We start from the raw sequence: 20,173 nt of genomic DNA, 5'->3' as shown, positions 1-20,173 counted from the left end.
AACTAGCTACTGTCTTGAATCATGCCCAGCCTTTCCTCAGGCATAAATAACATTTTCATTCATGTTATATTTCGACTAAATAGTTAACCTATCTTGCAGTTAGCAGTTTAATTTTCACGCCATTCAAAGAAATTATTCCAAAAATCTAACATAAAATCAGCGATGCTTTTGGATGGAGACTTTAAAAAACTGTTAAATTGATTCTTTATTGAATTATGGTTTTCAACTTTAATTTTAGTGCACTCTTAATTTTGTTTGTATGTTTTGTTAAGTTATACAATTGTAGGTAATAATACTTTAAAAAATACTTTTGCGAATCTTTTTCTTCACGATATTTATTTTTAGATTGGTTGACTAAAAAACTAGGATTTCATTGATTAGTAGTGGGGTGAGAGGTGAAGTGAGAAAATAGAAGAAAACAAATTTAGTTAGGTGATCGGTAACATCAGATAGGACAACGGCGATGGCAGGACTTCTGTCATCTCGTTCTAGGGTTTTCGGTATTTGTTTATCTTTTTCAAGCAAGGAAATTCCGAAAAGAAATGTTTTCTGTAGTCAACGACAGTAAGTATAATATTATCTTCGCAAAGTTGAATGACCTTTTCCAAGTCAAAGCATTTGTCAATCAAAAAAGTCGGTCACCGTTGAAGTTGACACTTACCTAACGAAGACAAGTTCAAGTTCATTTATGACTTTTTATCTGATTTTATTTTTTATCCATCCTCATATGGATCTGGTTGTATTATTGATTAAAATATGGTCACTGTCAAAATCAAAGATTCCAAAGCCCTGTCACAGTCACTTTATTTATACTTATTATACTTATACAAGTACAAGGAAAATGATAGATCTGCTAACAAACACAAATTTTAAAGGGAGGCTTTCCGAAAGCTCCTACATCCCCAGTATTCTTTGTTTTTTTAAATAATGTTTTGGGAGGATGGAAACTTAGAAGAAAAAAAAAGAAGTCTCCCCCCTCCCAAACCCACTACTTATATTATAAAAAACAAAGAATACTGGGGATGTAGTAGGAGCTTTCGGAAGGCCTCCCATTAAAAAAAAATGTATTGCAGAAAGATAGATCTTTTGACCAATGCATGCCGTAATGTTCACTACTAGGGAACCTATTTTAAGAGTTTTCTAAGTAAAATGCTAGCGATTATTAAGACAGAGGCAGGGGAGTATTAAAATGTTAAAATAGGTGGGGAAGTTGGGATTATAATTTCTGATATCACAAAAAGCCTCAATCTTGTGATAAAGATGAAGAATTTGCCTTATCAACAACAGCCATTTGTAGATTTCAACACGCTGCACAACGTCATCGTCCAAGCTGATGATAAATAGAATTTACAAGACTTGAAGAGGATTTATAATCCAAAGACCAAAATTCAGAAATATCATCTTCTTCACTATCGACACTTTTTACAAGCCCTTCCTATATAATATATCTAATCTTAATTGACATCGTCTCATATATTTGCATTTGTCATTGTTTTATCTTTATTTTCGACAAATTAAACAATTATTATTTATGTTTTACTTTTACCAGTGTCCATGTCAATATACAAATAAAATTACTGCTCTCTAAATTGTATAAATGAATATATATATATATATATATATATATATATATATATATATATATATATATATATATATATACAGTAGAATTACTTTAAACCGAAATTTTGGGGACCTTCTAAACCATTTCGGTTTAAAGACATTTTGGTTTAAAGTAAGTTCCCGTGTTGCAATGTTTTTCAAGGGTAGTAACTATTTAAGGAATTTGCTCATTTAATCGTATCATGGGTTTCCCCTTAAATGGAGTTGTTGAATAAATGCCGTCTTCGTAACCATTAATTTAAAAAAAAATAAAAAATTTTGTGTGTTAAAAATATTTTTGGGGGTTTTCGTTTTCATTTCAAAATTGTTGAAAGAGTTGAGTTCGGGATGCCGTGTAATTTACATATCTCCGTCTTGATCAACTTTTTTTTCATCGACTTCACATAGTATTTTGATTTTAAACTCAAACGTGTAAGCACAGTGCTTTCTTTTAGACAACTTTTAGTAAAATGCAAAGCTAAAATAAGATCGAAAGTTCTTGTGTGATAATTGATAATGAAAGATGTGCAACTACTCAGAGGTGAAGTGAAATGGAAATGAAAAGGCGCGTCAATGCTAAGCTGTCTACTACACATCCCTCTTTTGTTGAAAAGCCATTAGGTTCAAAGGCCTAATTACATAGAACCTCCCCCCCCCCCCATTCACACACATTTAAACAAAGTGGAAATGAAATGGCATTTCAATGGTAAGTTGTCTTCCCCCCCCCCCCCCCCCCCCCCCCCCTTATCGTCGTGTTGAAAATCCAGTCAGTTCCAAAGCATCAACACACGAGCGAGAACATCTCGCTTGCGTTATTCTACACCCCAACTCCCCTCTTTCCTCATTTTTCGCCTGTCAGTCACCCGCTGTCTTCCTTTTCCAGTCTGTGCGATTGTGGTGTTGGCCAAGCCCAAGTGCAGTGATTGAAGTGTTTGCCTCCACCCCACCCATCACCCTCATCTTATACTTACGCTCTGTTTAATATCGCCGGGCATTATTACGTGTGGCCTCCTTCCCGAATTTTCTAAAGAAAAATTGAGAGAGAAAAAGGGAAGGTGCTCTCAAGTTGTTTCGGTTTAAAGAAAGTCCTGCTTAGAAGTATTTCGGTTCATCGTAAGAATTAGTACAAAGATAATGAAGAAACTCGTACAATTTATTAAATTCTTTGCGGTTTAAGGTATTTTTCGGTTTAGCTTCTTTCGGTTTAAAGTAATTTAACTGTATGCTCTCTTTAAAAAAAAATGTTATGTTATTGTTGAATGTTGGGAAAAATTGGTAGGCTTTAAATGTTTGTAAAATCTCTTCTGTCGGATAAGTTATTTTTAACGCAGTGGCTATTTTTACAGTCCCGTAAAGATGGTTCTCGGGGCTATTTTTACAGTCCCGTAAAGATGGTTCTCGGGGCTATTTTTACAGTCCCGTAAAGATGGTTCTCAGGGCTATTTTTACAGTCCCGTAAAGATGGTTCTCGGGGCTATTTTAACAGTCCCGTAAAGATGGTTCTCGGGGCTATTTTTACAGTCCCGTAAAGATGTTTCTCGGGGCTATTTTTACAGTCCCGTAAAGATGTTTCTCGGGGCTATTTTTACAGTCCCGTAAAGATGGTTCTCGGGGCTATTTTTACAGTCCCGTAAAGATGGTTCTTGGGGCTATTTTTACAGTCCCGTAAAGACGGTTCTCATGGCTATTTTTACGGCGTTGATGCGATTCTGTTCAATTATCCGCATAGTTATAGATTATAATCTTTTTGCAGTATTCACAAAACTTCACATATCATTTCTCCCGATATTTAGATGTACAGATCTAGAGGCGGTGAATGAAAGCAAAATTAATTTCATTTAACATATTTAGATCTAAAGCTAAAACTAAATTTAACAAACAATTAATGTAAAGTCAATTCTCTTAGCGATTTTTACGGTACTGTCATTTTTATTACATATAATTTTTTTTTTTTTTTTGCATAAGTTATGTTTGCAGTACAGAACAGCCCGTATTCTATCATCAGTGGGCAGGTTAGGTTGTATGTCTTGATTTTTTTTCTGTCAAACATACATAATATAGATCTATTATCAAACACTGAAAGTATATTTAGTTCCTGCTTGAGTCGACACCCCTCAAGATATAATACTTTACAGGTTGGCTTTTGTTTACACTTTACCAGTATAACCAGTCAGGAAGGACTAACGGTTTATAGATAGAACGCTTGGCCAAGGAGTTCACAACATTGCCATCCGGAAGTATAACGGACCAACACACAAACTCTGTGTAACCATGAACTTTTATAGTCTGGTTAATACAGTTTAGTGAGAACAACTCACAAACGCGGATGGCAAAAACAATAACAAAGGCCTGAGTGACGTCATCTGCATACTATCTATATATTGTCCATTTCATGCTCTAAAATTCGGGATAAATTCCGGCTCCAACGGGATCTGAAGGACTGCTAGGCGTCCAACCTCGTATCGTCCCCAGTCAAACGACATGGGCCGTGTTTTTCGTGCACAAAATGGGAGCGATCTATATTACTTTTCCATGTGCTCGAGGTCATTGGCCACATTGGAATATGTGGTCAAAGTTACCCACATAGTGAAAAGTGTTCACAGTTTGAGAAATATCCAACACACAATTGGTCATTTTACTCATCTTGACACATGGGTATGTTTACAATTTTCATAAACACAGCAGCGTGGTTACATTTATTGAGAAATGACCAATCGTTGGAGATGCACATTGCGAAACACCTCATGCTTAAATATTGTTCTTTTGAATAATATTTTTTTAAAAAAGAAAGTAAATAATGATGATGATTCTCTACCATGGGCGGTCATGATCCAAAAGAATAGAGGTGCCCAAGACTGATCCTCATTGGGGCGCCGAGGTGGAGAGGGCATTTTACTTTGGTCCCACCATCGCGTTGCTCCTACTCCTTTACCGATTGACCCAGTGTTTGTGGTCGCTGTATTGCTCCTCCCTTCCCAGTTAGGAGGTTGTTTTATTGTTCTCCGCCAAAGCGGTGTTCACCTTGTGGTCAGACCAAGGTTGTGGTTGCCCTGGGTCAGACCCCTCTGCCTAGGCTTTGAGGTACCACTAGGGAAGAGATAGAGAAAAAGAGAAAGGAAAAGAGAGAGAGAGAAAGAGAAAGAGAGAGAGAGAGAGAGAGAGAGAGAAAGAGATAGAAAAAGAAAGAGATTGGGAAAGAATGAAAGAAAGAGAGAGGGAGAGAGAGAGAAAATGAGAGATAGGGAAAGAAAGAAAGAAAGAAAGGGATAGAGAAAGAATGAAAGAAAGAGTGAGAGAGAGAAACAAAGAAAAAATGTAGAAAGACCGGGAGAGAGAGAGAGAGAGAGAGGGGGGAGAAATAGAGTAAGAAAGAGATTGGGAAAGAATGAAAGAAAGAAAGAGGGAGAGAGATAGAAAAAAAGAGAAAGTAAAAAGAAAGAGAGAAGAAAGAGAAAGAAAGAAAGACATAGAGAAAGAATGAAAGAAAGAGGGGAGAGAGAGAGAGAAAGAGAGGCTGCTAACTAGCCGCACCTGAACGAAGTGAGTGAGAGTTTTAGAGCTAATGGCGTCTACTCAGCCAATCTGTTACTATTTATAAATCTATTACCGCAACGCCGTAAAAATAGCCACCAGAACCGTCTTTACGGGACTGTAAAAATAGGCCCCGAGAACCATCTTTATGGGCTGTAAAAATAGCCCCAAGAACCATCTTTACGGGACTGTAAAAATAGCCCCGAGAACCATCTTTACGGGACTGTAAAAATAGCCACTGCGTATTTTTTAAATAAAAATTGACAAGAAATTTCAAGGCTTGAAAAAAATAAAAATATATATATATAAATTTTTGTTTTTGTTTTTTGTTTGTTTGTTGTTTTGTTTCAATACCAAGCCTTATATGCAACACCAACTGATCAATCATCTTCTCACTTTTTGTGTTTCAGACTCCATCCTCTAGGAGGGAAGCCTTTAAAGTTAGAATTCCTAGATAATTCTTTATCAAAGTCCAAGAGAGATGGTACGACTGCCCAACCCCACTCGGTTCTAAATCTCCAAACCTTCCCGCGTAGACAACTTTTCAATTTACCCAAGATTCCGACGGCTACAAAGCGGAAAGAATATTCTGAAAGACGAGTTTTGGGGTAAGCTTGAATGAAAAATGTTAAAATTTTATGAATGCATTGCAAAGCTTTATGGTCTGAGAAATATATTTTATTTTATATAGTGGTCAATTCTTAGTAGTAATAGTAGTATGGTATTTGAGCGAGTCTAACTTTTTATTTTTTTTTCAACGTCCCCACAGGATTAGTTTCACCAGCGGTGTTGCTCCAATTTCTCTGGTTGAGTTAGACTCGCTCAAATACCATACTACTATTCTTATTGACAATTCATGTCAAATTCCAAACAATTCCTTCTACATCAAATCAATGGCAGTCATACTTCCAGTAAGAAATAACACCCACTATTTTAATGTATTGTATTTATCACTCTCCTCACCAATGATGCCCTTATTAAAAAAAAACAAAAACTTGACTCTTCAGTTTGTCGAAGAGTTTCAGTCAATTTTTATAGAGCTCATTTACAGGTCTAAAACAAAGTCTATCTAATTTGTGTTTGGTGAAAGGGGTTCCACATAGTTCAGTTGGTAGAGCACTTGCTTCACATGCAAAGGGGTCGTGATCGATTCCTAATGCAGTCAAGTTTTTTTTTTCCCCGACCCTCCTGTCTACCCAGCAGTGAATGGGTAGCTGGTTCTATTAGATCTGGTAGAAAGTAACTTTGCAATAGATTATCCTCTTATCCAAAGGGTAGCCATCAATATTGTTATTGTTTGTTTCACGATATAGAAAAACCAGAATAAACTCTGGCTCCATGAGCTCTGAAGGACTGTTAAATTTTATTTTTTTGGGGGGTGGGGGGGGGGTGTTAAAAAGTTGATGATATGGATTGTATTTATTTGAAATGTTAAAATGAGTTGGATAATTATAATAAATAAGTCATAATCGTTATAGATCTAAATATCTTATAGTTTGTTCTAATTTTTTTCCCTTTTCAGGTATTCAATGGAACAGATGTATGACATCGTGGCAGACGTGGCCAGCTACCCTGAGTTTGTGCCGTGGTGCACCAAGTCGGACATCTTTGAGGTTCGATCTAACGGTTTCAAAGCACGGTTGGAGGTTGGTTTCCCTCCTCTGAAGGAGAGATATGTTTCCACTGTGAAACTGGTGCGTCCAAACTTAGTTCATGTAAGTATGGCATTTGAATTATTTTATAATAATGTGTCTTTATTGTCCTCAAAATAGTGGCAATTTGTCATTTGGTTACACATTTATAACAATACAATATTATAGAGAACATACATAAAACATGATATAGTGACATATATACACAACACACATATATTATGCATACTAGTAACACCGTAGTCATCGACATCATCATCAGCTTCATCATAACAACCTTCCTAATATTTCCGTTATATTCAATTTGTTTAATTTTCCATGCAATCTTGCGACGATTAAAAATAATGATGATAATTAGGACATTCCATTTTTAATCTTTAGGATAGCAAGACTGTTGTTTATAGTTGGGTCTCGGATAGCTCAGTTGGTAGAGCACTTGCTTCACAATCAACGCCATCCACCACTCCAAAAAAGTGGTTTCAAATGTAGTAACTATCTTGAGTTCCTCTCCACTCTTAAGACTTTACAGAAGGGTTCAAGACATTGACTTTCTTCTTGACTTTTAGCAAGAGTTTTATCACTGTTACTACTCAATACGTGAATTGAATTTACTTACTTACTTACTTATCCGAACCAGCGACCACCTGAGTTCTAGCCCTTCGGTCTTGTGCCATGACGTAGAAGTTAGACGTCTTTTGACGTGAATGGAACAAACTACCACATGACATAATAGACATCACAGACCCAACATCATTTCAAGGCGTTTTGTTTTCCACATATACAAAAACACCGGGAGGATTGAATGACTTGAGTGACAGAATTAGTGTGGTGTGATACGATACGTAACATTTATGTGTATCAGATTTGCGATGATGGGCACAGTGTGCCTTTTGCATCTTATGGTCTTGAACTTGAATTACTCTCCCAGTGTAAAATGTTTAGTCTGTGGTTATATTATAACAAGTTATATTCTGATAATAAATGATGTGATTTATTTATAATAGGAGAAATTATTGTTTGACATAAATCTGGTTTGACCATTTAGGGCGAAAGTTGTTTAATTTAGTAAAAAGACTTTTCTAATTTTGTTGTTTGTTTTGTTTTCATCCTTTTCAGAGTGAATGTTCAGAGGGTAAACTTTTCAGCCAGCTCATCAACCTTTGGAAATTCAGTCCTGGCATTCCAGGGAATCCAAAAACTTGTACTTTGGACTTTGCTGTAAGTGATAACATTTTATCAGAGCCTGGGACATGGGGTGCAAGAGTGCCAGCCACAGCCGGCCTGCAGGCTGATTGGATTACCCAAAAAAACGTCGCCGGCTTTTTGCGATTTGGATTTGATTGATTTTTTTTTGTTTGTTCGTTTGTTTAGGTCCCAAGAATCGGGTCGGGTACGTCCATATGATTAAGCAAAACTTTTGAATCACGATGCTACTGTGACCCGGAAGTGATAGTATATATTATTTAATTTGATCCGTGAATCTTGCAGGCTTTTTCAGATTATATGTCTGGTCATAAGTAGACGTGCAGGCTTTTTGAGGTCCAGTTGCTTGCACCCATGGCCTGGGATTTAAAGTTCAGTGCCCTTAATTTCCAGATTCTCAACTTTTTAGCCATTGGTCGATGTTCATTGTAAAAAAAAAAAATCAGTGAAAACAAAAATTCTTTTTTTTTTTTTTTTCTTTGAGCATAATCTCCGAGTTTGGCTTCAAGCTGTTATATTCATTTTTGTTTGTTACTTTTTATGGTCCAGAGCTTCTAATAGCTTTGTGTATCACTTTATTTAATGCTTGACATGGAAACAGACAATTTGTGTACAACAAATGACAGCATCATTCATAAGTATAGTTTAAAAAAAAAAAAATAAAAACAGTCATTTTATTTGAGTAGCTACAGTATGCTGTAAAGAAAACGATGTCACACGTCTGCAGGCTAAAAATGCTTCTTTTGTCTCCTGCATCTTCGATGAGTTGACGTTTCATTAGTCATTGGGTTTAAAAAAAAAAAAGAACTTGAGCTTTTATATTGCGCAATATCCACTAAACATGCTCAAAGCGCTTTACAAAGGGTCCCTGACCAACAGCAACACTGAATATGTAGGACGACACATGACGCCTGTTATGCGATATTACAGAGACAATGCTGTTAATGGCCAGGTACTCATTTTACACCTGAGCACGGTGAGAGAATATGAGTAAAGAGCCTTTTTCAAGGACTCGACTATGTGCCGAGCGAGGCTCGAACCCAGGACCATCTGATCCATGTAAGCGAGTGTCATATCACAAGACCACATCGTCGCACGTTATAAATGTAAGATTTTATTTTTTCCCTCCAGGTTATCTTCGAGTTTCGATCCCAACTACATTCTAAATTAGCCACAGTTTTCTTTGATGAGATTGTGAGGACGATGGTGAAATCTTTCCTGAAGAGGGCGTACACAAAGCACGGTCCGGAGTCTATACGAAGCCAAAAGCCCAAAGTGTTAGCCTATGTGACTTGACCTCGGGTTTTTCTATAGTTTGTTGTTTGTGTATTATAGCTAGATAGATAATATAATAATTTATATTATAAAACTTTTCTATTTCAATATGTGTCAGTGCATGACTGAATCAGTCGGAAGGTGAACATTATGGATTTGCATTTTTTTTTTTCATTTTCTGAAAAAATATGCTCCCCAGAGCATTTTAATCTTTATTTGAAGTAGATCGGGTGTTTTTTCATGAAGTTATGGTCAGATGTATGGGAAAGGTATCCAGCAACTTTTGTCAAATTTCATACTTTTTCAACTTGACTAGCTGTAAAATATATTTAGAAGTGAAATTAAGCTTTGATATTTCCCAAAGATGTGCAAAAAGGGTTGATTTAATCATTTTTGACAAGAACTCATTTTTGATAAAAATTGACTTTCTGGCTAAACTTGGCAATATCTCAGTTCAAACCTTTTCACCATCCGACTGATTATGTCATTCACTGTAACATATAACTTATTTTATTTTGAATGTGGTAACCACATTGGACTGAATGAGCACACAGACTTTTTATCACACTGCTGTCTAATAGCAGTCTATGAAGTATGTTTTTTCTTTTTTTTTTTTTTTTTTTTACTTAGGGCACAGACATAAATGTGATTCTTTATATGACAGACTTTGCAGAAAAATGAAGGATCGCTACAATGGATTCAGCTCTTTGGCCTTTTAGCTTTGTTTATTGATTTTAGAGGTAGTGAATCTTATATGTCTTGATAGATCTTGAGTTTTTGTTGGATGTAAGTTTGTTGTGATATCAGGATTGCTCTGTGTAAGAGTAGTTGAACACGTTTCATAAAATACACGCTTTGAAATGTCCTGATTAAACGACACTTTCGTGTATTTATTATTTATTCCTCATCAACTACACATTATTTTAAACCAGTGACTTATAATTTATGATGTTTTTTGTTCTTATATTTCTTACCTGAAATTCATTGTGATGGTGACTAAAATATACCAGTGTGCTGATTCGGTAAAATTTGAGAGTAATTTATGATGGAATGTTTTGTGCTTGATTTTTATTTGCCTTATACTTTAACCAGTTAAGTGGTGTATTATGGAAAGAAAATTTGGTGAGAAAACTCATCCTTCAAATTTCGATCGATTTAAATGACCTTCATCCTGGCAAAAACTTAGCAAGGTACCCAGTTTGAGAGTTTTTTGTCGAAATGAGAGTCATTTAAATCCATCGGGACGAGTTTTCTGACCAAATTTTTGAATTAGTTTCTTTTCAGAGTATGGCAGTTAACTGGGTAATGATAGTTGTTATGCATATTGTTTTGTGCAACTAATAGTAGTGGTAGTAAAAAACAAATGAGATTCCTAATTTTACCAGTAGATGTGGGTAGGATTTGCTTACAGCAATTTGATTTTTATTTATTTGTTTGACTAATTTGACTATTTATATGCTAATTTATTTATTTGTCCTTTCATTATCTTTTAAACGGTTTTAAAAATTTTACTTTTGCTTTAAATTTTAAATCAAATTTATTTTATGGTCAATTCTTTATTTTTCAAAATTATTAAGTAGTTGCTTTTAAGGGTTTAATTGTGGCACTTACACTAACACCGCCTATCGGTCAAGGTGATGATGACCAGGAGAAGATGGAGTAATTCAAATGGTGCTGACCCTATTTAGTGCACGTGAATATTTTTTGAGACGGCCCTTGATAAAAGTTGTCTACGAAGTGTCAATAATTTATGGTTCCATTTTGCCATGTAAATGTAAATCATTATTGTTACTCAAATTTTAGATCGTTTTTGGGTTTTTTTTCTTTTGGGTGGGTGGGGGGGGGGGGGGGTGTACATTATAAGCATTTAAGTGTATCTTTAGTGCTCATCGTTGTTTTTGGATTTAATGTGTAGTCACAGATACACAGATGACTTGGTCCAGGGATCTTTTATTATTTTTGTTTGTTCTTATCTCAATTGGAATCGTCTCCATGTCTTAATTTATATCGATTTCTTTTGCTGAGTGCATGTAAAATATGCGTCATTGACTTTCTCATCGTCTTTAGCTTCTGTTTTCCTATTTCGACCTTAAAAGACATCAGCATCCATGACCTGAACAATGTTTATAAAGACCAGATTTTAAATATACTGAACAGCAAAATAAACGCACCACTTTTGAAATCATTGTATGCAAGATTAGTCATATTCTTATTCTGTTTTTATAAAATGAAAGTTTGTTTTTATCCTGAACAAAACTATGTGGAACATTGTAGAAATTGATCCTATCAACATGTGAACAAGATCAAAATAAAAATGTACATAGAAATTTTACACATAACACACAATTAATCACAAAATGTTAAATAATTTATATTGAGTGTGTCTACCTCTAGCATTAATTCATTGATCAAATTTATTGTTGGATTTATTCTTGGGTGATCATCTTCCACTCCTCTATCACTGCTTGTGTAAGTCTTGCAATGTTCTGGCCATTTCTTTCCCTGATCTTGTAGACAGGAGAATGTTTTGGCAATCTCGTAGGCCGCAGTAGATTTTTCAAGATCTGCTCATTCCTAAAAGTGCTGACAACTGTCCGTTGAAAATGAAGACATTGGTGCTGCTGTGTCAAAATATACCTGACATGATATGGCTTTCTGCATTTTAAATGGAAATGGCTGGGTCACACTCTTCGAATGAAAAAGTCCAGATTGCCTCACACAGCACTAAGAAGATGGTCCCCACCGGGAAAGAGAAAGAGAGGCAGACCATTGGTCACCTGGAGGAGGAGGGAAGTTGAAGAGGAGATGAAAGAGGCTGGGAAGACATGAGCTGAGCTGGCTGGCCCAGGACAGAGATACCTGGAGAAACTTTGTTGGCGCCTTATGTTCCACCAATGAACCAGGAGGATAAGTAAGTAAGTCTTTTATATCTCTTCTGACAGTATCATGTCTCCAGGATGCAAAATAAGGCGGAATGTTACATCGTGTAATTTGGCATTTTGATACATCATCTTAATAGTCGAATATCAAACACTTAGAGTAAAAAGTTCTCGTCATGTCATAATCATCTTGTCAGATTCAGAGAAAGATGTAGTTTTTCATGGTGTCCTTTATTTGTTGGTTACTGATCTCACTAATATATTATAGAGGTTGCAAAAGTGGTGCATTAATTTTGATGTTCTGTATATTTCATAGCGATACTAAGCTGCTAGAAGCTGCGGATTTTTAAAGAGTAATTAACAAAAATGAATAATATAATAACTTTAAAAAAGAACAAAATACCAAACACAGAACGTTTTGGGATTAAAACCCTACTTAAGCCAACATGAATAAAAATTTGAATACATTTCCTAAAAGCCAGATAGACGTCAGATAAATATTTGACCTTGACCTTAAAGTGTAATATAGGTTGTTTTAAATCGCTTTAATTGTTTTTTAAACTTAAACACTTCAAATCATTGTGCGACCTGTATTAAAATATATTGACACATATCTGTGATGAACGAGCTTTACATGAATTACCACGAAATGCAAAATGATAAACAGCCAATGTCACGTGATACCGCTGGATTCAAACTTGACGTGTACCAACCGCCATCATGTTTCCTTCTTTCCCTTGCCATTTATGTATACACTGTGTGTATACTATTGGTTCTCTGAGACCATCAAAATCTAAAATTGTACAATTGTATCAATTTTCTTTTAACCCTATCCCTACTAGGCTTTTTGACTTTCATACCTACAAGGCTGGGTCTGAGTGACCCATATACCTGATTAGAGCAAAAAACACTTTACCCACACTTCCTACCAGGCTGGGTCTGAGTGACCCATATAGCTGATTAGAGCAAAAAACATTTTACCCACACTTCCTACCTGGCTGGGTCTCACTGACCCATACACTCTAACATGGTTAAACTATTTCTAAAACTGTATGCACTCATTTCACCACTTGATGAATGAGAAAAGTAATAGTAAGAGTAATTTATATAGCGCTTTCCACAAATTTTCATAGCGCTCTACGTTCCCCCACCCCTTTTCACCCAAAAAATGTGATAGCAAAGAAAGAACAAGAATTTATTTAAACAACACAAGATTCATGATTTATTTGAAGCAATGTTGCTTCTCCTACTCCTTAGCATGACACACAGAGCAAATTGCTAAAGTATGCTCCTTGCATTGGACTGATGCCTTTCTATCGCTCTTCCCAGGACAGCGAGCACATCGTTTTCTTTTAGACGCAGGTGGCTTAACACCGTTGTCAACAGGCCTTGGGTGGATGATAACAAGAGGATCTCTGCCCAGAAACAAATCCATAGCACAAGCAAGTGGTTTGGGCAAAAACTTGTTGCCACGACGTCGTTCAATTTGAGGAGTGATGAGGCCTTCAGCTATATCCAATTGGAATTTGCGCCGCAAGTCTTTGTCACAAACTCTTTCATTAGGAAATTTGGTTTGGTAAACCACTGATGCCGCAATGCTGCCAATGTCCAATATGTTGTAAAATATAACCATGGGCCATCACTTGGTCTGACGCTTTGTACTCGTAGTGTGAGCCATGAGATCCATCGTGTCGACACCTCCTTTGGTACTATTGTAGAAGTCGACGACTTCTGGAATTTCTTTTTTATGCTTGTTGATCACAATGTTGTCATCTGAATGCAGGCTGGAAATTACAATGACCTTCTTTTTTTCCCCAGGCTTGTAACTCACAAGCATTGAATTATTTTGAAATGCAAACTTCGGCTCCCCCTTTTTTGTTTGTTTGGGATCTTGGAACTCTGGGGGAATGAACCGTTTGTTTCGTCTCACTGTTCCAACGAGTGACATCTTCTCTCTATCCAACTTGTTTACGAGTTCATAATCTGTGAAAAAATTGTCACAGGTGACATTTCTTCCTGAGCCATAGAGTGGTTCCACAAGAGAAAGGGTTGTGTTTCGGCCAAGATTTGCAGTAGGGTAGCGACCGACTTTGCCTAAATAAGGAATTCCTGTCAGTGGGTAGAATGTTTTTGAGTCCATGGCCCATATCTTCAGCCCATACTTGTCAGGCTTTGAGGGCAAGTACTGCAGAAATGAACACCTCCCCCTCCATGGGACAAGTTGCTCATCAATTGTGATTGACTCGCCGGGAACATAGTGACGTTTCAATGTCAGCAGAAATTTCTCCCAGAAATCTCTTACTGGGGCAAACACGTCTCGTTCTCTACCACCACTCCTGGAGGACTTGTCATCAAAACGTAGACGATTGCAGAGAGAAAGGTATCTGTTTCTTGAAAAGCAGCATCGCACCACGCTTTCCCCTCTTTTGGTATCGAAGATAAGCTCAGATGGAAAAATATTCTGATTTTTAACACCTAAGTGGATAAAACAGCCAAGCAAAGCTCTGATCTCTAAACTATCTGTTTGTTTCCAGTCAGTCTGTTTTGCTCTGCCTTCTAAGTTTGTGTATTTGACAATATCTGATACCATAGAATCAGTGAAAAATAATTTGAAGGCTGTCAGAGGGCTGATTGCAGAATCACAATATCGGAGAGATGATTTTGGAGGGCGGAAAATGTTTCTTGAAGGTGTTTTACGACTGGCTAATGGTGTCTTTGACCATTCTGTGTTATCCTTCCCGACATAACATTGAGGATGAGGCGCTTGCACTTAACTCCGATCCGGGGAGCTTGTTCCAGGAGTTCCAGGTGGGGAATTAGTTGGAGAAACCGGATCCAAAGCAGGAGGAGCAGGAACATCTGCAATACATAAAAAAGACAAATATCTGTGTTAGTCCCATGGTAAACACTAACTTTTAAAATAGAATGGAATAACATAATGCAGCGCAGGTGACCGAGTCGATAAGCAAATTGCCTGTGGACTGACAGATCCCCTCCCCAGTTCAAATCCAAAGAAAAACACAACATTGTTTTTCGAGTCGAAAGTGATCCAAAATGTCAAAACAATGTGTACAACACAAATGAGTGTCCGATGGCCAGTGTTGTGTCCTTGGGAAAGAAACTTTATATGAATTTCTCGTCCCATCTGTCCCATGCTTTCTTGTTCAAGTTAAAGCCTATTTGACAGGTCGTGTTCCATGGTGTTCAAGAAATTGTGGTCATGTGGCTGAGTGTAGTCGAACAGTTCATGCGTCCCTGTCGGGATTTGTAAAGCGCTTTGAGCTTGCTTGCAGTGAGGGAAAGCACTATATAAATTCTATCTTTATTTATAATTTATTATTGATATATTATAACAAATAAATTCACAATCATTTTGGTAACAAGTCTTATAATTACAAACAAGTTGATAAGGAAGTCAGCAGTGGAATTGAACTCGCAGAGTTACGATTTTACCGTCTTGCATCTGAACCATCGCGGCAACAAATTATGTTACCAAAATTGATACTATTGCATCTTTTTTAAAATAAAAAAACAAACAATTATATGATAATACAAACATTGGAAACACACACACACACACAAAGGAGTAAACAAAAAGAATGCTTTGTTCTTCCCTTCATCAGGAAAACTGTAAGCAACCGATCCTAGCTCAGTTAGCACATATTCTTCATCAGAATCACATGGACCAGGTAAATCTTCATCACTTGGGAAATTATAATTTAATTCTTCATCTTCACTAAGATCACTTTCTTCACTAACATCATCACGATCATCAGGTAAAAATGATTCAAAAAGGTTTTTCCTGGCATTGCTGTCAGCCATGATGTTTTGAATAGAAGGGAAAGAGGAAGCTTCTAAGGGACATCACTCTGGTTTTTTTTTCTTTACAAAGGGAAATAACTCATAAATCAATTGCAATATAAAAGGTAACATATTATAGCCCATCTTAATATAATATGAATCTATACTGCAGTATCTAAACCACGAATGCCTGAGTTTTTCTCTCATTGAGAAGTATATGGGTCAGATTGACCCAGCCTGGTATGAGCAATGTCTAATTGAAAAAAAAATCACTCAAACGCTACAGTATGGGCTCAACTTTTCAAAATTTTGATATAATGTGTAAATATGGTTAATTTAGGAATACTCTGAGCCTTAAGGTAATTGGTGTAATTGTTTTGCTATTATATGGGTTAATGCAGGGTGTCGGGTCATTTTGACCCAACGTAGTAGGGATAAGGTTAATTTGGAACACATAAATATCAATTATTGTTGCTGTCTTTTATGCAAGAATGTTTCATGTTAAATTATTGTTTGCGATTAAAATTATATTGCCTTGTAAAAAAGATAAATTAATAAATTATGAAATTGTTGTTTTTTTCATTGCATTTTTCGTCTTTGCTTGGTTTATTTAAGAATAATAAATTGAAAAAAAAAAACCTATTTACAAACTTGATATTTAGAGAGGTGGCTGGGCGTGGGCCTATGTTGAGTGTAGTTATTCATAGGGTCGGGTCCTTTGACTTCTCATGATGGGCAGGAAGTCACGCTGTGTCTTCTATCTCCTTAAAAAGATAGTATATCTGTTTTCCGAGTTGCTTTCTGTCTTAGTCTTGGAATGAGATTACTTAGTTTTGTCCCAGCCCTGTCTGGAGTCCTTGACTGGGAGGGAAACAGTCAAATGTATAGTTATAGTTTTGAGAGATATTATTTCTCCTGTAAATCATCTCTCTGTTATGTATTGTTAGTTATGTATTCTGTAAACATTTGAGTGCGTTCCTCTTAGTCTGGATGACACTAAGGTGATCTCAAACTAAGTACTGGGTGGGGATCCTGACCGCTCATAGCGGGCAGGGAGGTACATACTGTGTCTTCTATCGCCTTATATCTGTTATCCAACATGCTTTCTGTCTTTGTCTTGGAATGAGATTTCTTGGTTTTGTCCTGGCCCTCGTCGGATATTTTTTTCCTTGTAAATCATCTCTCTGTTATGTATTATTTTATTTATGTTTAATGTTTAATGTAAGCATTTGAGTGTATTCCTCTTTGTTGGATTTTGTGCTTGTGTCCGGATGAGACTTATAGGTGGTCTCAAACTAAGTACTTTGATAGTGTGCTCTTGGAATCTACATCTGATCCCTATTTGTTCCCAATTCCCCTATGTCTTACTTTTTCTTGGGTGCTTTATTTGTAATTCTAGAACTTTTTACTATCCCATTTTCTTCCTTTTTACTGGCGCTGATATAACCTAAATGTGTTGCAAGCGCCGTAAAACCCTTAAAAACAAAAACAAACTAAATACATTGATAGGTAGAGTGCTCTTGGAATCTACATCTGTTTCCTGTTTGAACAAATTCGCCCCTTGTCTCACTTTTTCTTGGGTGCTTTGATAGTATATCTAAAATATTTTGAATATTCCATTTTCTTCTTTTAACTGGCGCTGATATGACCTGAACGCCGTAAAACTCTTAAAAACAAAAACTGTAGCTACCGTCAACCGGGGTTACTAAGGCCATCCGGGGTTACTTAGGCCACTTAGTAGAAAAAAAAAGGTTGCTTTTAAAAAAGTTAAATTCATGAGTGTTTATTAGATCTATTGGGTTATAATTATTGAAAAGATAAAAGCTACATGTAATTTATCTTTTAAAATAAGCACTCTTGTTTTCAGTAAGTGGCCTAAGTTACCCCGGGTGGCCTAAGTAGCCGCAGTTGACGGTACCATTAGGGTGGGGAAATCATTTAGCCCTCCCAGGGCCATTTGATTTTTCACCGGTCCGCAATGTTGCTGCCTGGGTGGGGTCCCACTTCCTGTGTCTTCTATCCCCCTATATCTGCTTTCTGAGTTGCTCTCTGTCTTTGTTTTAGAATGGAATTACTTTATTTTCATTTAACCAGTGCTGAAATGACCAATGTTTCAAGAGCCATTGAACTCAAAAAATAAAACAAAACAAACGAATAAAGATAAATATAGAATAGAGTGGCTGATTGATTAAGACATTGCATTGTAATCCTGAAGGTCCCGGGTTCGAGCCCACCTTCAATTTCCTTTTTTTTCCTTGGGCAAGATTATTAAACCCCAATTTGCTCACTTGAACATGGGGGATTCCTGTTGACATCAGACACCTTGGTTAATGAATAAGCTATATTCCTTCATGGAATGCCTAGGCGACGATATCTTATGATATCTTGGCGGAAGGCGTCATTTTTTAAAAATGCATCCAATTTGTTGGAAAAGAAAATGAAAAAGTTGTCCTACTTATCCAAAGAGAATGACAAGACGGAACTAAGAATGTTTGTACATGATTATTATCACAATTTATTCCATATTTCATAGTCATACAAAGTCTTCACTTTAAACCACGGATACCAAAACAAAAAACAATGCAATAAATAAATACTAAAGCAATTAACCCGTTAACGGCCTTACTCCGGAAAGACCCGGATAATATTTCAAACTTTGACAAGAAAACTCTCCTTCAAAAATCGATGAATTAACTCACTCAACCCTAACACCGACTATATCCGTAGTTTACCCATGTTACTTTTACCTCATACCTATTTATTACATGTTTATGTGACAAATTATAGGCGTCGTATCAAAGCAAATGTTTTTAGTTTTTGCATGTTAAGGATAGTTGAATAAAACCATCTATGCACATGCTTATTTTTAATACATTTTTTCCAAATTCGAAAAGTAGCAAAAATCTCTAGGATTGAGTGAATTAAACGACTCTCACTCTCATCTTGACAAAAAAAAAACAAAAAAACAAAAAAAACAAACAAAACCTTTTACTCTATCCTTACCAGCCATTTTCAAGATTTCCCCAAAAACGTCACACCCAACTAACACAAAATAGATTTTTTGTCACTCAGACATAATAGCAGTAAAATTATTGCAACACATCATTTCTTTAGCAAAAACATGCTCTACAACACACTGTTCATTTTCGTTAAATTTTGTGATGTACAAAAGAAACTTGAATAAGAAAAATGTTGGTTGTATCGTAACGAATGTGACGATTTTCCTGTAGTTGGTATGGAAATGGTTAATCCAGACCTCGACAGCAGATCCCTGATACATGGTGTAATTTGAGAGTTTTGGCCAAGATAAGGATCATTTAATATTTTTCTGTCCAATTTTATTTTACTGCGTGTCTTCCCAAAGTACGGCAGGCAACTGGTTATAATATGTGTAAAACATAATAATAATAATAATAATAATAATAATAATAATAATAATAATAATAATAATAATAATAATGATAATAATAATAATAATAATAATAATTTTTTATCAATGTAACAATAGATATGTATGCAATCCATCACTCTTCAATATCTTAAACCAACAGAGCAATTTGGGTTCGAACCTCAATGGAGGCACTTCGATTTTTCCCCCTCATGGCTCTCGGCGTTGTTTTTAAAGACTCTTCCTTATATTCTATTATAAAATTCAATTTAAAAAATCTACAATGAAAACCCTCCACAAACTAATGAAACTGTTCTATACAAAAGCTAATACAAATCTTTCAAGTTTTTGGAAAAAAACAAAAATCAGCAGCAACAAATACCAAAATTATTAAGTAAATGTTTTTTTATTGTTGTTTTATTGTTTGTTTTTTGTTTGTTTTTAGTTGTTTTTTTTTTGTTGTTGTTTTTTTTTTTTTTTTTTGTTGTTGTTGTTGTACGGCATTATTTGTGACGTCGTGCGACGGTTTGGTCCGGAAGAGAGCATGCCAACATTGAGCATGGTTTGAGATCACCTAAAAGTTTCATCCTGACACAAGCACTGGTCTTCAATAAAAGGGTACATATGTTTAAAAAAATTTCAACACATGACAGGGAGATAATTTACAAGGGAAAAAATATCATCTCCCAAAATTATACCTATATATTGGACTGTTTCCCTCCCAGCCAAGGACTCCAGCCAGGGTCAGGACACGACTAAGTAATCTCCAAGACAAAGCCAGAAAGCAATTGGAAAACAGATGTAATGGGATAGACGACACAGTAAGTACCTCTCTGCCCAAT

General features: G+C 36.1%; 2 protein-coding genes across 2 annotated transcripts in view; one reads left to right on the top strand and one right to left on the bottom strand.

Annotated features, from left to right (window-relative positions):
- LOC144964429 (uncharacterized) overlaps window positions 1–20,173 on the bottom strand; it is a gene marked incomplete in the record, with an annotated part of 342,752 nt that overhangs the window by 225,009 nt on the left and 97,570 nt on the right.
- LOC144964427 (coenzyme Q-binding protein COQ10 homolog B, mitochondrial-like) lies at window positions 385–16,530 on the top strand. Its single transcript, XM_078898670.1, has 5 exons — window positions 385–564; window positions 5,544–5,741; window positions 6,656–6,848; window positions 7,902–8,003; window positions 9,120–16,530. The coding sequence occupies exons 1-5, from the start codon at window positions 464–466 to the stop codon at window positions 9,282–9,284; spliced, it is 759 nt and encodes a 252-aa protein (XP_078754796.1). The 5' UTR covers window positions 385–463; the 3' UTR covers window positions 9,285–16,530.

Source organism: Berghia stephanieae, chromosome 2, assembly GCF_034508935.2.
Source record: "Berghia stephanieae isolate SIO BIC M18660-M18661 chromosome 2, UCSD_Bste_1.3, whole genome shotgun sequence".
NCBI classification, from domain to species: domain Eukaryota; kingdom Metazoa; phylum Mollusca; class Gastropoda; order Nudibranchia; family Aeolidiidae; genus Berghia; species Berghia stephanieae.
Note: the sequence above shows the minus strand (reverse complement) of the source record. Positions and strands in the feature narration are given on the sequence as shown.

Coding starts and splice junctions, on each gene's coding strand:
- LOC144964427 (XM_078898670.1), top strand. CDS start 464: ATGGCAGGACTTCTGTCATCTCGTTCTAGGGTTTTCGGTATTTGTTTA. Junction 565..5,543: donor GTTTTCTGTAGTCAACGACA/GTAAGTATAATA, acceptor TTTGTGTTTCAG/ACTCCATCCTCTAGGAGGGA. Junction 6,849..7,901: donor TGCGTCCAAACTTAGTTCAT/GTAAGTATGGCA, acceptor CATCCTTTTCAG/AGTGAATGTTCAGAGGGTAA.